Genomic DNA, 18506 nt, shown 5'->3' with positions numbered 1-18506 from the left:
GTTCCTCCATCTTGTGACTGTGTGACTCCCTCTCTTGGATATCAGCATGTGAAGGACACTGCTCAGGAACTAGCTGATGCTCTGTGTGTGATGAGTTGTCCGTCTCTAATGCAGGAGGTGTCACTCTACCTCCGCTCTGTAGGGCAGGAAGATGGCAGAGGCCAGGTTTCCGGTGATGCCGCTCAGCATGTAGATGATGGAGATCCTCAGCCAGCCCGCCAGCTTCTCGATGTCCCGCAGCACCGTCATCTGGAAAAACACCGACACCAGGCAGTGCAGGATCCTACACACACGGACAGAGAACTTACTGTTATAAGTATGCAAGATGTAACCGGGATCACTTTAAGCAGATGATTATTGTAATAAAATGTTATTATTTGTCCTTAATTCTAATACAGATTACTATCCAATTTGTTATTGTACAGGTACAACGAGATTACAATAGACTCAAGGTGCCAACACGCAACAACAAGACAATATAAAAACAATAAATGGGACTTAAAAAAAGGGAATGTACATAAATAAATAATAAATAAATTAAATTTCACGATTCCCCTCGTATTGCACGGAAGGCTTATATAACTTAAATATTAGCAGCGTTTAGTGCACATATGGCCCTGGGAAAAAAACTGAACTTGAGTCTGTTTGTCCGGGAAGACATGGTACGGAAGCGCCTGCCTGAGCGCAGCCGTACGAAGTGCTCGTTACCCGGGTGGTGTGGGTCCTTGAGGATTTTGACTGCCTTCTTAAGGCAACGAGAGCTGTACAGTACCTCCAGGGAGGGGAGGGGGCAACCGATGATCTTCTGGGCCGCGTCCATCAGTTGCCCCCTCCCCTCCCTGGAGGTACTGTACAGCTATAGTTGATGTTTTGAATGCAGTACAGCTTATTCAAATGCTTTTTAAATACAGTACAAATGGAAATGACTGTACTCTAGAGTATTTAACTCAAATCCACAATAATCACAGTACTGGTTACAAAATATAGCACACTTTTTTAAAAGTAAAATCCTGCTGTATCCTCAAACTGTATCGTGCAAATGTACTACTAAACCATGTTGTATACATGTATGTACATGAGTTTAAAAAGAAACATATTTATATATTAAAGTCACATGGGACAAAAAAGTAGAATATTACATTACATTGCATTTAGCTGACGCTTTTAAGTGCGTTCGACCAACAAGATACAAACTTGAAGAAAACAGAATCATATAAGTACATCAGGTTTCATAGAGCAAAAACATTTCAAGTGCTACTCAACTGGCTTCAGATAAGCCAGTCCTTTATTAGTATATAAGTGCTTTGTTAATAGTTCTATCGCTCGAAGTGGAGTCGAAAGAGATGAGTTTTCAGTCTGCGCCGGAAGGTGTGTAAGCTTTCTGCTGTCCTGATGTCAATGGGAGCTCATTCCACCATTTTGGAGCCAGGATAGCAAACCCACGTGTTTTTGCTGATGGGAACTTGGGTCCCCCTCGCAGCGAGGGTGCAGCGAGCCGTTTTGCTGATGCAGAGCGAAGTGCACGTGCTGGGGTGTACGGTTTAACCATGTCCTGGATGTAGGAAGGGCCAGATCCATTCGCAGCATGGTACGCAAGTACCATTGTCTTGAAGTGAATTCTAGCAGTTACCGGAAGCCAGTGGAGGGAGCGGAGGAGCGGCGTGGTGTGGGAGAATGTAGGAAGGTTGAAGACCAGACGAGCCGCTGCATTCTGGATGAGCTGCAGAGGTCGGATGGCACATGCAGGTAGACCAGCCAGGAGGGAGTTGCAGTAGTCTAGGCGTGAGCTGACGAGAGCCTGGACCAGAACCTGGGTCGCTTTCTGGGTCAGCTGGGGACGTATCCTCCTGATGTTGTAAAGAGTGTATCTGCAGCAGCGGGTTGTAGCAGCGATGTTTGCAGTGAAGGAATGTTATCTAGGGTCACACCCAGATTCCTTGCAGTCTGAGAATACCTGTAGCTTTTAACAATTCGCCGATATGCTGGGTCATGTATAAAAAGACCAACAATGAACAGAAATATACAAACGACAGCATATCTAAACAGCATTTGTCCAGCTGGATCTTCTGGCTCCTTATAAGAGTTTGATCACTGCAACTATGATCACTATAGTGGTCTTCTATTGGCGCTACTATGGATGCTATTTGGGTGACATTCGGCTGTCTTTGGCTCTTTTCTGCTGTAACAATGTAAATGTCCCCACTGTGGGACTAATAAAGGTATTCTGAATCTGATAGTGAGGCCTAATATGAGATGGGATAAAGAAAAAGAAGAGTAGAGTCACCCAGCATGAAGAAAGAGAGACAGCCAGAGTCTGGAGAACTGGTCTGGGACCTCTGGGTTGAGGAAAGGCAGCAAACCACAAACATCATCCATACAGGCCACCTGCAAGAGAGAATAAGAAACAGTCAGGACAGGAAGTGCTATCAGTCTGTCTGCAGATCCACTGCCACCCTGTGGAGGACAGTGAGAGTGTTAGTCCTTTAAATTCAGTGGTGTCAGCAGGCTCCAGTGGCGCAATCGGTCAGCGCGCGGTACTTATAAGACAGTAACCTGCAGAGTGATGCCGAGGTTGTGAGTTCAAGCCTCACCTGGAGCAGGGAAGTTTAGCTTTCTAGACATCTGCAGGCGACATGAACATGTATTGTCCAGTAGCCTAAACACCACCACAACCACTATAACTACCAACAACCACTAGTAACAGATTGACATATATTATACCGGGAATATATACAATTAAAGTGTTTCCTGTCCACAATTCAAAATAGTTGCAACATGTATGACTTCCATGTAAAATTATTTTGCTTTTCACCTGGACATTTGGTGCAACAGATTCATTTACAAGATAAGATAAGTTAAAGGATTTGAGTGCAATCCACCCTATGCACCACAGCCAATCTATTTCATAATGTCATGTCATGTTAATTATTCAGTAAGACAGAAAGACGGGATGTTTGTTTCGTTGAGTGGATTTCAATGACGATATTGTGGCATATTGACAGGCTCCAGTGGCGCAATCGGTCAGCGCGCGGTACTTATAAGACAGTAACCTGCAGAGTGATGCCGAGGTTGTGAGTTCAAGCCTCACCTGGAGCACAGAAGTTTTAATTAAATTGCCTGTATGCATTTCAGATACACATTCAGATGTTGCATGGAGTCGGTGAATGAATATCAGACACAATTGAGGAAGACACGAGGTGTTTGTCGTACCTGTGAGCAGAGAGTAGCCTCCTCGTGAAAGTAGCCGTGCATGAAGTCACAGTACTCTCTGGAAGTGATTTCACATCTGCAGCATGACACACATGATTAGCTTATGAAGAAACACTTCGCAGGATATAGACTGGAGGCACAATAGACACATGCTGTTCTCGTGATGCGTTCAGGGACGTTGATTCGTACCGTCCGTTGGTCCCGATGCAGCAGGGCCGGCCTGTGATGGTGCAGTCGATGTGCGGGAGGTTGGTGTGATTCCCAGAGTTGTACCGTGTACAAACCTACAGATCGTAAGCAGAGGAAACATATTTTAAACAAAACACCTAGACACTATACTTGTTTTAGATGTAATGCGAGACAGATAGGTACATCAAAGTATTCCGAGACATAATAAAGGTAGATGCCAAATGTAATTGTTAAATGTACTCACTGGCCACTTGGTGATGTCATCAGGCCACTCATGAGGGGAAACTGAGGCCGGCTCCACACAAATCCTACGAAAGAGAGTTTAAAATAAATAAATAACATTAAACATTCCTATCTTCTGTTACAGGGACTGAGCCACAACCTTACATAAGCCATACGTGCAATACATAGACGTGTCTGTTATGTATTTACATGGCCCCTGCAAAAGTGGCCCCTAAATGTATAGTGACTGTTATGAACAAGGTGTTTATTTGAAGCTACCTGGGGTCCTGATGGCAGACGGCCCCGTGTTGCCGTAGTGTGTTATTCAGGTAAGGAGTACTGGGGTGCTGAGGCCACTTCACCCACACCGCCAGGGTGCTCTGCAGGAAGAGAGGGAGGGAGAGAAATCATTGTTAACATTATTCTGTATTTTGATTGTGGAGTAGTGACCAGAGGTGGGAATTAGTGGAGTACAAATACTTAGTTACTGTACTTAAGTACATTGTTCTGGTATCAGTACTTTACTCCACTACTTATTTTTCTGACGTCTTTTTACTTTTACTTCTTACATGTTGAACACAAATACCTGTACTTTCTACTTCTTACATGTTGAACACAAATACCTGTACTTTCTACTTCTTACACTTTGAACACAAATACCTGTACTTTCTACTTCTTACATGTTGAACACAAATACCTGTACTTTCTACTTCTTACATGTTGAACCCAAATACCTGTACTTTCTACTTCTTACGTGTTGAACCCAAATACCTGTACTTTCTACTTCTCACATGTTGAACCCAAATACCTGTACTTTCTACTTCTTACACTTTGAACTCAAATACCTGTACTTTATACTTCTTCCATGTTGAACTCAAATACCTGTACTTTCTACTTCTTACATGTTGAACCCAAATACCTGTACTTTCTACTTCTTACATGTTGAACTCAAATACCTGTACTTTCTACTTCTTCCATGTTGAACACAAATACCTGTACTTTCTACTTCTTACATGTTGAACCCAAATACCTGTACTTTCTACTTCTTACATGTTGAACTCAAATACCTGTACTTTCTACTTCTTACATGTTGAACACAAATACCTGTACTTTCTACTTCTTACATGTTGAACACAAATACCTGTACTTTCTACTTCTCACATGTTGAACACAAATACCTGTACTTTCTACTTCTTACATGTTGAACTCAAATACCTGTACTTTCTACTTCTTACATGTTGAACTCAAATACCTGAACTTTCTACTTCTTACATGTTGAACACAAATACCTGTACTTTCTACTTCTTACATGTTGAACTCAAATACCTGAACCTTCTACTTCTTACATGTTGAACACAAATACCTGTACTTTCTACTTCTTACATGTTGAACTCAAATACCTGTACTTTCTACTTCTTACGTGTTGAACTCAAATACCTGTACTTTCTACTTCTCACATGTTGAACTCAAATACCTGTACTTTCTACTTCTTACATGTTGAACTGAAATACCTGTACTTTCTACTTCTTACGTGTTGAACTCAAATACCTGTACTTTCTACTTCTTACATGTTGAACTCAAATACCTGTACTTTCTACTTCTTACATGTTGAACACAAATACCTGTACTTTCTACTTCTTACATGTTGAACTGAAATACCTGTACTTTCTACTTCCTACATGTTGAACTCAAATACCTGTACTTTATACTTCTTCCATGTTGAACTCAAATACCTGTACTTTCTACTTCTTACATGTTGAACCCAAATACCTGTACTTTCTACTTCTTACATGTTGAACTCAAATACCTGTACTTTCTACTTCTTCCATGTTGAACACAAATACCTGTACTTTCTACTTCTTACATGTTGAACCCAAATACCTGTACTTTCTACTTCTTACATGTTGAACTCAAATACCTGTACTTTCTACTTCTTACATGTTGAACACAAATACCTGTACTTTCTACTTCTTACATGTTGAACACAAATACCTGTACTTTCTACTTCTCACATGTTGAACACAAATACCTGTACTTTCTACTTCTTACATGTTGAACTCAAATACCTGTACTTTCTACTTCTTACATGTTGAACTCAAATACCTGTACTTTCTACTTCTTACATGTTGAACACAAACACCTGTACTTTCTACTTCTTACATGTTGAACACAAATACCTGTACTTTCTACTTCTTACATGTTGAACACAAATACCTGTACTTTCTACTTCTTACATGTTGAACCAAAATACCTGTACTTTCTACTTCTTACATGTTGAACTCAAATACCTGTACTTTCTACTTCTTCCATGTTGAACACAAATACCTGTACTTTCTACTTCTTACATGTTGAACTGAAATACCTGTACTTTCTACTTCTCACATGTTGAACACAAATACCTGTACTTTCTACTTCTTACATGTTGAACTCAAATACCTGTACTTTCTACTTCTTACATGTTGAACTCAAATACCTGTACTTTCTACTTCTTACATGTTGAACTCAAATACCTGTACTTTCTACTTCTCACATGTTGAACACAAATACCTGTACTTTCTACTTCTCACATGTTGAACTCAAATACCTGTACTTTCTACTTCTTACATGTTGAACTCAAATACCTGTACTTTCTACTTCTCACATTTCCCAAACAGCTGGTTCCTTTAGTCTGAATGTGTGTTGGTGCGTGATCATTATTCTTTAGAGTCATTGCGTGCCTATTGATTGGAACACGATCCGTGTATCCATCACTTCCTGGTCTTCTCTAAAGAAGAGAGACCAATGGAAACGTTGTCATGTTGCCGTTGTTCAGCATGGAAACATTCATTAGCCAACAATGACATTATTGTTCTATTAATATAAAGGGAGGTCAGGTACTCTTTAAAGCAGCTGCTAGCTATGGGTACTTTTTACTGAAGTACACTTCAAAGCCTCTTTACTTTGACTTGAGTAAAGAAGTTTAGCTAGTCCTTCTACTTCTACCAGAGTATTTTTAAACACGAGTATCTGCACTTCCACTTGAGTAAAGGATGTGTGTACTTTGCCTGGTGGTGACTACTCTATCTAGCGTCAGACGGCTGTGATCTTGAGTGAGTGAAATGGTGACAGACCGAGCAGTCCTCCTGCGAGGTCTGCAGGCAGCCGGAGCGATCGTTCCTCACGCAGCAGCCCGACTCCCCCTCTCCGGATCTCTTCTCCTGGATCAGTTTGTGGATCTCTTCGTCTTGACGCATGCACGGAGAAAACTTTGCTCCCAGGTGGATCAGCGCCTCCTGCAGGACAGTACGGTCTGGTGAGGGTTCTGGATCTAAACCAGTGGTTACCAACGTTTTAAGCCTGAACTACCCCTACAGTCATGAGATCAAGTAACCCTTTATGAACCACCTGTTGTGCTCATATGTGTTCATGTGAGGCATTTTAAATAGTTATTCGACACTATTATCAACATTTCTCTACTTTAGCTGGCATTGTCTATTTCAATTATGTATTAATAAGGTCCCAATGTGTTCATTTTGATGGACTGTCTTCTGAGTGGTTAAACATTTCTAATGGTGTACCACAAGGTTCTGTTTTAGGACCACTTTTATTCTCCATATATATTAACAGCGTAGGTGATAATGTGGATGAAGCTACTTTACATTTTTATGCGGATGATACTGTGATGTATTGTGCAGGTCCCTCATTCAGGAGGCTGTTGTTAAATTACAGGCTGTTTTTAACATTATTCAGACTCAGCTCTCTGAACTAAAGCTTCTTTTAAATGTGGATAAAACCAAGGTAATGCTCTTTTCTAAAGCTAAAAAGACACCAGAGCCTGTTTTAGATATTGTAACTACGCAAGGAACAAAACTTGAAGTTGTTGCCTGTTACAAATACCTTGGTATCTGGCTTGATGATTGTCTCTCTTTTAAACTTCATGTCAATAACCTGCTTAAAAAGCTGAGGGTTAGGCTAGGTTTCTTTTTCAGAAACAAGTCCTGTTTCTCGCTTGAGGCCAGGAAAAGGCTCTGTGACCTTTTTACCTGTGCTGGACTATGGGGATCTGGTCTATATGAATGCACCTGCCCATTGCCTGAGCAAGTTAGATGCTGCGTATCACAGTGCACTGAGATTTGTGACAAACTGTAAAGCATTAACCCATCACTGTACCCTGTATGCAAGGGCTGGTTTGCTTTCACTAACTGTACGGAGGCTCAGTCACTGGTACATTTTTATATACAAAGCCATGCTAGGGAAACTTCCATCTTATATCTGCTCCCCGATCTCACGGCGAATTGTAAGTGGCTACTGCCTGAGATCGAATGCTGTGGTTTTATTAAATGTGCCAACTGCTAGGACTGTCTTAGGGAAGACAGCTCTTAGATGCGCAGCTCCTCTGTCTTGGAACAGTCTGCTAATTAAATGGAAACTGAACAATCTGGTGCCACTAAATGTTTTTAAAGCTCGGTTGGATGCTACTCAATCGGAAGCTATTGGTACCTGTTTATGTGGATCATTATGTAAATGATGCTGTATGATGTCCTTTTGTTGTTCTATTTATGTTTTTATGTTTCATGTGGAACTACTTGAGCAGCTCTCCCTTGGAAAAGAGATCAATGATCTCAATGGGATTTTATCTGTATAAATAAAGGTTTGAAATAAAAATTCATTACTTTAACAGTTAAGACTTCTCTTCTTCTTGCTCACTAGAAACAGCTGACTGCATAAGCATTCTTTTTAATAAGTTGAGCCATAAATCATTGTAATACACTTGAGCTTTCCCCATGTTGACTGGCATGCTTTAAAGCACAATCATAGATAGAAGATGCTTAAATGAAGATACTTACTGAGCTCGGACCCACCCAGAAGTTTTGTTGTTGCACAAACTTAACGTTCTCATACACTCCCTTGTTCCTCAAAACCTCCAAAGAGACAAAGAAAAAAGCTTTATTACCAACATGCTTCGTCAACAATGTTCAGTCGAATTTCAACGCAATTTGTTGACAGACAATATACCACTGCAGCTATGATAAACGCTGTTGAATAAACGTACAGAGTCGACAGTTTCATGCTGTGAGAATCCCACGGGGGCGATGCCGTAGATGGTGACGGCCAGGATGGTGACGAGCAGATGGACAAAAGTGATCCAGTAGGTAAAAAAAGGCCTAAGAGAGGCAAGGCACGTTTATTTACACAGCACCTTTCAACACAAGGCAATTCAAAGTGCTTTACAAACATGAAAGACATTAAAGGTGGGGTAGGTAAGTTTCAGAAACCGGCTCGAGATCGCTAGAATTTGAAAATACACAACCGGAGAAAATCTGCCACTTCCTCACAGAGCCCCTCCCCCAACACACACGAACGCGCACATGACCAATGAGGGCACGCGATAAGTTTGTGCCCCGATGGACAGGCAGGTAGGCCATCCAATCCGTTTAGCCGGTACTTTTTACAGTATTACGGCTTCTACAGATGACATTTTTTTATGGATTTTTTGTCAAAGCACTTCAGATATTCATTGCTATCGGGATGTTAAGAGCATTCCATGGAATATAACAAAAAGTGTATCTCGAGCCGGTTTCTAAAACTTACCTACCCCACCTTTAAGAGCATTAAGAAACATATTATAACACGGCATTTAAAAGCAAAGATAATAAAACCTGAATAACAAAGGAACATGAATTACAGTGCAGTGTGAGATACACACACCTGAAATGTTTCGGTCTGACTCAATCATTGCTCACTTTTTAGCAGAAATAGTTTTCCATCACCTCACTTTCTTTCTACTTTCTTGTTTAACTTATTTCAAGTGTTACATGCTAAACGAACCCCCCTTTGGAAAATGTTAATCTGCAACCCGATATTCCGAGAATTGAACGGATCCTGGCAAAATGTGTGTCGCATATACAATTAATTTGCTCCCAGACATTCATGTGGCTTGCTAGTTTTGGACCTCATCTGTAACCCCAATACACGTAGGGGACTTTAGGAGAATTAAGAGAGGACAGTTCCTGCTTAATTATCGAGTAGATTCCCAACACCTTTATTCAAATTAACCTGGGAGAAGAATTCCCTTACCTGTTATCGCCCATGTCTTCGATCTGTCTCTTGACGTAGCTGTCGATGCGCTTGCGGTACGTTCGGTTGGTGAGGCGGCCCACCATGCCGAGCCCGTACGGCCTCTTCTCTTTGGCAAACAGCTTCTTCACAGGAACTACGATCCGCTGTCCTCGCTGCTGGTGGCTGCTGACGCTCACCACTTCCTGTCTCAGACGCACCTTCGGGTGAACCAGAGGGCCGTCCTTCGCCTTCCTCCATCCTCGCTCCAAAGGCCTGGATACAGGAGGAGGAGAGTGGAAGCAAACATTGATCTCTTATCTTAATATATTGATATCTTGATGTCATAAGAGCTTATCTTGAGTGAGAGAAAGTTTGAGTTTGTCTCCTCACAACTCCCCTTCGCAAACAAATATAAACCCACAGCATGAGGTGACTCCTCTCCAGCTCGTTCTTATCCAGCGCACTTCCTGTAAGATCGCTCTCGTCCAGCGGGTCGATGGCGGCCTCCGATGGCGTCTCAAAAACATCGTCTGCGTAGCTCGACAGTTCATCCTGCAGGCCTTCCTACAAAGATACAAATTAAGTGAGGAGGAGTTCAAAGCTACTGCCAATATATATTCAGTTTAAAAGAGGGTAAAAGGGTCGTGAAACAGTCGAGAAAGACCTCGTAGACAAGTTAAAAAAGGCCAAAACAAAACAATGATAAGATATTATAGGCATTGGAAGGACGATTAATAACATTTTCTAAGTGATTCTTATTTGTAACTGAATATGTCAAATCCTCACCATTTTACATACAACACATATTAAGTGCATGCAAGAAGGGGCTTTCAAGCATCAAAATAATAGACTTCCTACAAAAAGAATTCACTTGCTACTTGTTGGGGATAATATTGTTCTTAATACTTAAGGTATTACTCTTAATAAGAGGTTCCGCAGCATTAAGAGCAGAACAGCCAGATTCTGCAATAGCTGTTCCCCCATGCCATCAGACTGCTGAACAGCAAGTAGACCAGGAACATAAAGATTACATTACGCTGTGTAAAGCGCACATATTTGTTATATAGTATGTCTATTTTATTTATATGTATATTAAGTCTTTATATTTTAAATGCACACTTTATCTTTAACTTTATCAGCACCACGTCACTATTATTTATTTATATGTACAATTTTAGCAAGTTTTTATATTGTCCTGTTCCTGTAAGCCAGTACAACGAAATTTCGTTTTAATAGTACACTCTGTGTCTTGTTGAAATGACAATAAAGTATGTCTATCTATCTATCTATCCATCTATCTATCTATCTATCTATCCATCTATCTATCCATCTATCTATCTATCTATCCATCTATCTATCTATCTATCTATCCATCTATCTATCCATCTATCCATCTATCTATCCATCTATCTATCTATCTATCATCTATCTATCCATCTATCTATCTATCTATCCATCTGTCTATCTGTCTATCTATCTATCTGTCTATCTGTCTATCTGTCTATCTATCTATCTATCTATCTATCTATCTATCTATCTATCTGTCTATCTATCTATCTTAATGTTCTAAAATAGTTTGGGCCCCTGTCAGTCACGGGCCCTTAGAATCGTCCTAACTGTTCACCCCCTTACGGCGCCCCTGATTGCGTGTTAGTGTGTCCACTGCTCACTCTGGTGAAGAAGGAAGTGTCCAGGTCATCGGGGAAGTCTATGGTGTCATCTTCAAAGAAACTAGGGGGCATGAAACTCCGTTTGCGACATCGCCCGGCCGCGCCGTCGCCTATCGTCCGGCCCTACGTACAAAATCACACACACACACACACACACACACACACACACACACACACACACACACACACACACACACACACACACACACACACACACACACACACACGTCTTTATGATTATCAACGACAGACTGAAGACAATGGCAGTTTATCTGGGGGAATCCCCTCCCTAACGCCAGCGTCTGGTGGCTGAGTGTGTGTGGATTAGTTCTGCACTGCTGCAATATTCTGATCCCGCCGCAGATAGCAGAGCATTAGGTGTGTATTATCGCAGGACCGTCTGTCAGTAACTCCCGCCCAACACACGCTCTTACTTAACATTTATTTACATGTGCGAGTCTGTAGTACTGTAAATATTACAGCTGTGTTTAATCCACGATAAGACAAGCTGATTTAAAATGTTATGTAACGTGCCCACACACACACACACACACACACACACACACACACACACACACACACACACACACACGGATATAGAGATGCAGCTGATCCATGCGCATGTGTAAGAGACAGGGATATGTCAGAAAATTAAATGTTCTATGAATATCTAGAGGGAGAGATTAAAGAACGATGGCGTATAAAGAGTATTTGTAGGTTGTCGGATGTCGGGAAATATTCAGAGAAAATCTCACAATCGACAGGATTTAAATTGTGATTTACCAAGAATATAGCTTTGATATTTCCTAAGATTAAAGACTTTACAATAATATTCACACGAAGTATTGAACTTTTATTGTTGGAAAAATCATGACCGGCTAAATTTGAGTTACGGATATCTGTGATAACATACAGACACAAATAAAAGCGTCTTATTGTATTAATTATAAGATGTTTTTTCATTAAACGTGTTTTAGTGTTCAGAGCCTCACAAAATGTCTGAGATTTTTTCCCAAATATATGACTTAAATATTCAAGTCTTTATCAAAAATGTTGATTGTTTTTCAGAATATTCCCCCTCCTCATGCTCTGTATCTCCTTTTTTCTTGCAACTTACAATGGCTCTAATGCGCTGTCCTCTTAAAGCATGCGGGTGTTTTCTGACTAAACTCTGCATCTTAACCCTCAGATGCCCTGAGAGATACGGACCCTGCACTCTTCCACAAGTGGGTCAAAAGGGGTCCGTATTAGAATAATATGTGTTTTTATGCCATTTTTATCATTTTGGTTAAGAAATATATTTTGGTTCACACTAGAAATATTTTATATTACATTTTTCACTATTTATCATTTTAGAAAAATAATTTACATTTTGAAAAAAACGTTTTGAACATATCGATGCAAAGATCTCCGCTATTCTGAGACCCTCACAGTATTCCTGTCCCTTTTCAAAACTCATCTCTTCTCCTCTTGTGTACTCATAGCCCCCCCCCCCCATCAATCCATGCCGGTTGATCAAGTTTGATAGTCCTATACCCACCCCACCCTAACCTTCCCTTATATTGTAAAGCGATGTTGAGTCCTTGAAAAGCCCTATACAAATATAATGTATTATTATTATTATACTGACAGGCATCAGATATTTGTGTAAAATAATCTTCCTGAGAGGTGTCACTTGTGATGTGGTCTGTGTGTTCCACAGTGAATGTAGTCCTGACAGCAACAGGTGATAAGAATCAAAGGTTCCCAGAGGATCCCATAGGAAATGCATGCGGGTCATTTTTGACCCACTTATGGAAGCTTGGGGTAGAAATACAAAAACTACAATTTATTAAAATGTATAACATTTACATTTAAAATTTGAATGGCATGATATCCAAAACATGTTTTTGGAGGAATAGCTGGAATATGAAATGATAAAAAAATGTAATTACAAAGATACTTCAGGAAAACCACCGGGTCAAAAAAGACCCACTTATGCATCTCAGGGTTAAAGATTTGTTACACAATGTTATACAATGAGACGCCTGAGCTCAATCTCCTCTGTCTGTTTAAGACTGAATATGGTGATCTGCTTATTTGTTTCAGTGCCTTTAAACAGATTACAAAAACCTTTATAATGCAAAGTTAAAGCTGCTTTCATTGGGCATAAAAAACAAGCACACTTCATTTCCAAAAGCATGGGCTGGCAGTAAGCTTTGAGCTGGAAAAAGGACGAAGAGTTTGAAGCACAGACTTTGCAAAGTTTGAGGTGACATTTCCTGGATAACCAAAAAAAAACAAAACACCTTCATTAGCGCAGCTGCAGCCTTCAGACTCATGACGGCAACAGACTCTCGTTTCCGTCTTCTTGGCAGCCGGTTCAGAGCGGAGCGCGAGCTGGAAAAGGAGCAGAGGGAGGCGGTGCCGGGCGTGACGGGAGTCTGAGGGACACTGAAGCCGTCTACCTCTTCCACCATGCGGAAGGCACGACCCCGGGCCAGGGGGTCTACAATCTGCACACACACACGCACACACACACACACACACACACACACACACACACACACACACACACACACACACACACACACACACACACACCACACACACACACACACACACACACACACACACACACACACACACACACACACACACACACACACACACACACACACACACACACACACACACACACACACACACACACAAGCAAGTGTTGGTTTGACAAAGTTGTTTTCCAATACTCTGTACTCAAGCAACACATAACACACAACAGCAGAAAGGTGAAAAGCAGGGATAACTCACATTGACAATAGGGTTAGATTGATGTTAGAGGTTTGCTTTAAGAGACGAGCAGGTTTTAGTCGTAGATAGATGATATTAGTAGCCATTTCCAGTTTCAAGTAGCAACAGTAACTCTAAATGTACATGCCAGCTACATGTTAAAAAGGTGCATGCTAGATGAGGACACTTCCTTGAAACTTTAATTGTTTTAAATGCTCACATCAGAGCTATTGTAATTTTATCTGAAATGTTTTATCCCAAGATAACTATTACTACTGCATTACTTTGACTAGCACTTACCTATGCTAACACGTTAACAAGAATTTATAGCGACCATTTCTTTTAAAATGTCAACTTTTAAAGTGCAGAGAGTAAACAAATGTCTCACAGTAAAAATGTGAGCTGCCGATTATTTCAAAAATGTTTTGTTATTACTTTTGGAGACGGAACACAAAGCACTGCTAAGCTATACAAGCGACCTAGCTTGCTGGCTACCCTAGCATTACACCTTTCTTTCCGTATATTTGTTTCAATGTAGGATAGTTGTAACTAAAAACCCATTGCTGTTTACATATGATATATTTGTTATATATCTACCAGAACTGAAGTGATCAGAACTGATTTTACTGTAACCTTTAGTTGTTAGGCCCGTAGCATTGGTGGTATTGTTAGTTTAACTAGATAAAGTTGTTATTGCCAGGTATCATGCGTGAATTAGAAATTGTTAGCATGTACTATTCAAAACTAAATGCTTAATGTGTGAAAAAGACATCAATTGAACTCTAGTCAAGATGACAAAGCAAAGAGTTAAAGCAAGCGCCAAAGATCTCAATGAATAGAAAAAGTGATGGAGCAAAAGGTGATAATTGTTCCTCCATGTTTCTAACGTGGCGCTGGCCTACCCTCTGCATGCCATAGTGGTGGTGGTGGTGGGGGGGGAGGTAGAGGGGAGGAGGCGTCTCAGTGCTGGCCAGGGACAGGTTGTCCTGGCTGTGGAGCTCCATCTCCCTCATCACCTGAGGCTTCAGACCCCCGTACAGATGGCTGCAGTGCTGCAGGCTCTTCCTCCGCCATCGCTGGGTGCTGTCGCTGTCTTTGCTCACCCCAAACCAGTCAGCCGTGCCCCTGGAGAGAGGGGGGGGCTGGTTAGTAAACAAGGGGACACTGCATAACCTCATATAGCTTTATTTTTTATTTGGGAGTGGTATATCTCAATCTTCAATCTTTATTTATTTATATAGCACATTCGAAACAACCTCAGTGCTGTACAGGGAATAAATAAAATCTAAAATAACACAATGGGAGTAAAATAATAAAACAATAATTAAAAACATGATAAAAACACATTTGTAAACATGTTATGTTCAACTCGTATTAAAAGCCAGTGCAAAGAGGTGAGTTTTTAGCTGAGCTTTAAAAGTTCAAGAGCCCGGATATGAACTCGGAGGCTGTTCCACATATAAGAAATATAATTAATTCTGACTTTGCCTGGCAGCTGTTTTGTGGATTTCAGGTAGCTGTTATCCAGGGCACGATTACATACAAAAATCAACAACATGAATCATAGAGAACTTGCAAATGTTTCCACAGGAACAAGACATTCTTGTGACATTTCAAAGTCACAGTGGATAATGGATATCTGTGTGTATAACTGATAACATCACTGCCATATTATGCCTAATTTAGACACTGTTATATTGAGTGTGAATGGAGCAGCAACAATGTTAGAAACGCCCTGGTCGATCCTAAATCCATTCGGAAAACAAGCATTTCTAAAGTTGTTTTCTTTTTGTGTCGTGGAAAGATCTGTAAAAGCATGAATTCAGCCTTTTTACAGCTTTGCATCATGATGTAACCCCCCTTACTTCGGCCCCCTCGTGCACCATGTAATGCAATTAAATCAAATCATAACAAAGTCAGGACCATGAAGGGGCTTAACCAAACTTTCATGTCACATGTGTTATAAGAATCACATTACTGAAGTCGTTGTACCTTTGAATTGTATACATAATCTGTTGAAGCCTTGAACAAATCTTGACACACACACACACACACACACACACACACACACACACACACACACACACACACACACACACACACCACACACACACACACACACACACACACACACACACACACACACACACACACACACACACACACGGGCATTGAGCCGTAAATCCCTCATGATTAGCAGAACAAAGGGATGATTACTTGATTGATGCAGCTGCTTGTTGGGGATGAATTGACTTAATTGGTTCATTTGATGATTGCTTTCTTTTTACACTGATGAAGAGAACCATAGCAGAAGAAAGTCAACGAGCATCTGCAATCTTTAAATGTGGAACACTCTATTTTAGGACACTAAATAGAAAGCCAAAATGCATGGTTTCATATAAAAAAAAATTGCAACTTTGACCAGTTTGAGCTACAGTGCTAGTTTTTGTAATCAAACTAAAATGTGGGTAAGGAAAATGTATAGAATGGTTTTAATTTTAACAGCCCAAATCAGTTAAAAATGTAATCTGGATTACAGTTCAGTGGTTAGATATTGAAAAATCATCAGGACTATGATCAGATCGGGTTATTAACGGTGTTTTGTGCAACATTTACGACAAAAAAATCTTCCTTTTTCCAGCCCCCTTCTAGCATTTTCCTTTCTCTTTCATTGTGACTGTGATTGTATGGATGCTACCAACCAGCTTAAAGAGCCTGCATAAAAGATACTGTCTTGATCTTAACGCGACCCACGGCCCTCAGTTCAAGCCTTTGTTAAAAAAGCAGATGTTGCTTCTTCAGTCCTGCACTTCATGGCTGTGTTTCTCATTTAAACTGTGCATAGAGGTCCTCTTTTGAAACTGAGGGCCAGGCTGCGTGTTAGCCGACCGGCGGGGGAGGCCACGGCGGGGGAAATATTTGGAGAGCAGGACACTCGGAAATAAACACTCATCATCAAGAGAGATGCCAGCTGGGGAAGCCTTTTAAGGATGCACAGGGGCAGGAGGGAGGCGGCGTGTCCCTGATTGTTGTCCTCCCAGAGAGGAAGGTCTTTTAGAAAGAAGACAGGTTTGGGAAGGCAAAGAGAATCAGACTGAGAATGGATGAAGAAAGTGAATAATTCGCAAATAAAATGGACCTAACATCCTGCTCAAAGACAGATGACGTTTGATTATGGGCTTGTTTAGATAAGCAGGTATGTGTCTCTGTGTGAGCACATGCACCGTCAAGCATGCAGGTCATACTCGCCCACACTTAAAATACTCCCGAGTGCTTGACGACAGCACAGATCCATCACACATAAAAGATTAAAACTAATGTTAAGCCACATGAATGAGCTTTTATGTCTTCAAGGTAAGGCTGGTTCATATCGAGCAGCAATCTGATGTAATTACAGGCTTAGACAAGACTCATTTCATCAGGGAAGAAAAGGCCAAGGGGGAGAACACAGTGTAACATAAACAAATATACAGAGAACAGGAGGATTATGAACACCAGAGGCGGATTTAGGATTGTAGGAGATCCGGGGCTTAGCCCAGGAGTTGTTTGGGGGGGGGGTGCAGGGGTATAGTGCTATTTTTTTTACAAGTGGGGGGTGGACCAAACATCCTTTAGGGGAGTCGTCGCCTCCTCTAGGGGGGTCCGGGGGCATGCTCCCCCCGGGAAGATTTTTTTTAAATATTGAAGTTAAAAGCATCAATCTGGTGCACTTTGAGAGCAACATTAACCCTACCTTAATAATACCTTAAAGGGGACATATCATGCTATATTTGAACAATATATTGTAGGGCCATACCTATATAAAGTATATAAATAGTTTTTCTTTCAAAATACCAAACAGATCCTGCATTTTAGCCATGCCTCATTTCGCTCTATTTGCTCTTTCCAGCGCTGTTTTTGCAGGGGGCTGATTCTGTGAGCTGCACCACGCCCCCCTGCAGGAGAGGGGCGCGTGCTCTGAGATCAGCTGCTGGGCTGCAGCGGGGAGAAGAGGGGGAGAAAAACAGATCTCCGTCCTCCGTGTTTTATTCTTATATTATTATATAGAGTCGTTATTCATTTGTTTTAAAGCTCAATAAATCACAAAGAAGACCTTTGACCGGCACTTTTCTAATTTTGTCCGGAAGATTTCAACTTTAACGGACATGTTGACCGGCGAAATAAAAATCTAACTGAAACTCTGCCGCCCGGTCCCCTCGTTCCTTGGAAGAGCCGGAGAGGAGGGTGTTTGTCATCTGCTGGTGGACTACCGGAGAGAATTACAGCGAGGGAGGGATTGCATTGAATTACAGCAGCGGGAGCAAACGCTTGCCTCGGGGAGGGAGAAAAAGAGCCAGAGCGGAGAATAAACAGAAGGGCAACCATGTGCGGGAAGTCTTCTTCGCTGCTTTTGTGGCAGACTACAGC

At 41.2% G+C, this 18506-nt stretch overlaps 1 protein-coding gene and 2 non-coding genes across 8 annotated transcripts in view; 2 read left to right on the top strand and 1 right to left on the bottom strand.

Annotated features, from left to right (window-relative positions):
* Window positions 1-18506, bottom strand: part of rhbdf1b (rhomboid 5 homolog 1b (Drosophila)) — a 50702-nt gene that overhangs the window by 2667 nt on the left and 29529 nt on the right. For 5 of the 6 annotated variants that reach the window (XM_034107666.2, XM_034107665.2, XM_034107668.2 and 2 more), the window contains 14 exons: window positions 15002-15224; window positions 13619-13825; window positions 11331-11453; window positions 10082-10224; window positions 9679-9933; window positions 8654-8765; window positions 8448-8522; window positions 6732-6893; window positions 3901-4001; window positions 3644-3707; window positions 3400-3494; window positions 3211-3286; window positions 2285-2385; window positions 130-283 (listed from right to left, as the gene is read on the bottom strand). In XM_034107666.2, coding sequence (XP_033963557.1) covers window positions 130-283; window positions 2285-2385; window positions 3211-3286; window positions 3400-3494; window positions 3644-3707; window positions 3901-4001; window positions 6732-6893; window positions 8448-8522; window positions 8654-8765; window positions 9679-9933; window positions 10082-10224; window positions 11331-11453; window positions 13619-13825; window positions 15002-15224 — 1891 coding nt within the window. The remainder of the gene's footprint in view (window positions 1-129; window positions 284-2284; window positions 2386-3210; window positions 3287-3399; window positions 3495-3643; window positions 3708-3900; window positions 4002-6731; window positions 6894-8447; window positions 8523-8653; window positions 8766-9678; window positions 9934-10081; window positions 10225-11330; window positions 11454-13618; window positions 13826-15001; window positions 15225-18506) is intronic. The other variant, XM_071206708.1, reaches the window with a different exon arrangement.
* trnai-uau (transfer RNA isoleucine (anticodon UAU)) lies at window positions 2506-2599 on the top strand. The gene is made up of 2 exons: window positions 2506-2543; window positions 2564-2599. It is a non-coding gene; the product is annotated as a tRNA-Ile (tRNA).
* Window positions 3003-3096, top strand: trnai-uau (transfer RNA isoleucine (anticodon UAU)). Its single transcript has 2 exons — window positions 3003-3040; window positions 3061-3096. It is a non-coding gene; the product is annotated as a tRNA-Ile (tRNA).

This window comes from Pseudochaenichthys georgianus, chromosome 19 (genome assembly GCF_902827115.2).
Source record: "Pseudochaenichthys georgianus chromosome 19, fPseGeo1.2, whole genome shotgun sequence".
In the NCBI taxonomy this organism is placed as follows: Eukaryota; Metazoa; Chordata; class Actinopteri; order Perciformes; family Channichthyidae; genus Pseudochaenichthys; species Pseudochaenichthys georgianus.
This window is presented reverse-complemented; position numbering and strand designations above follow the sequence as displayed.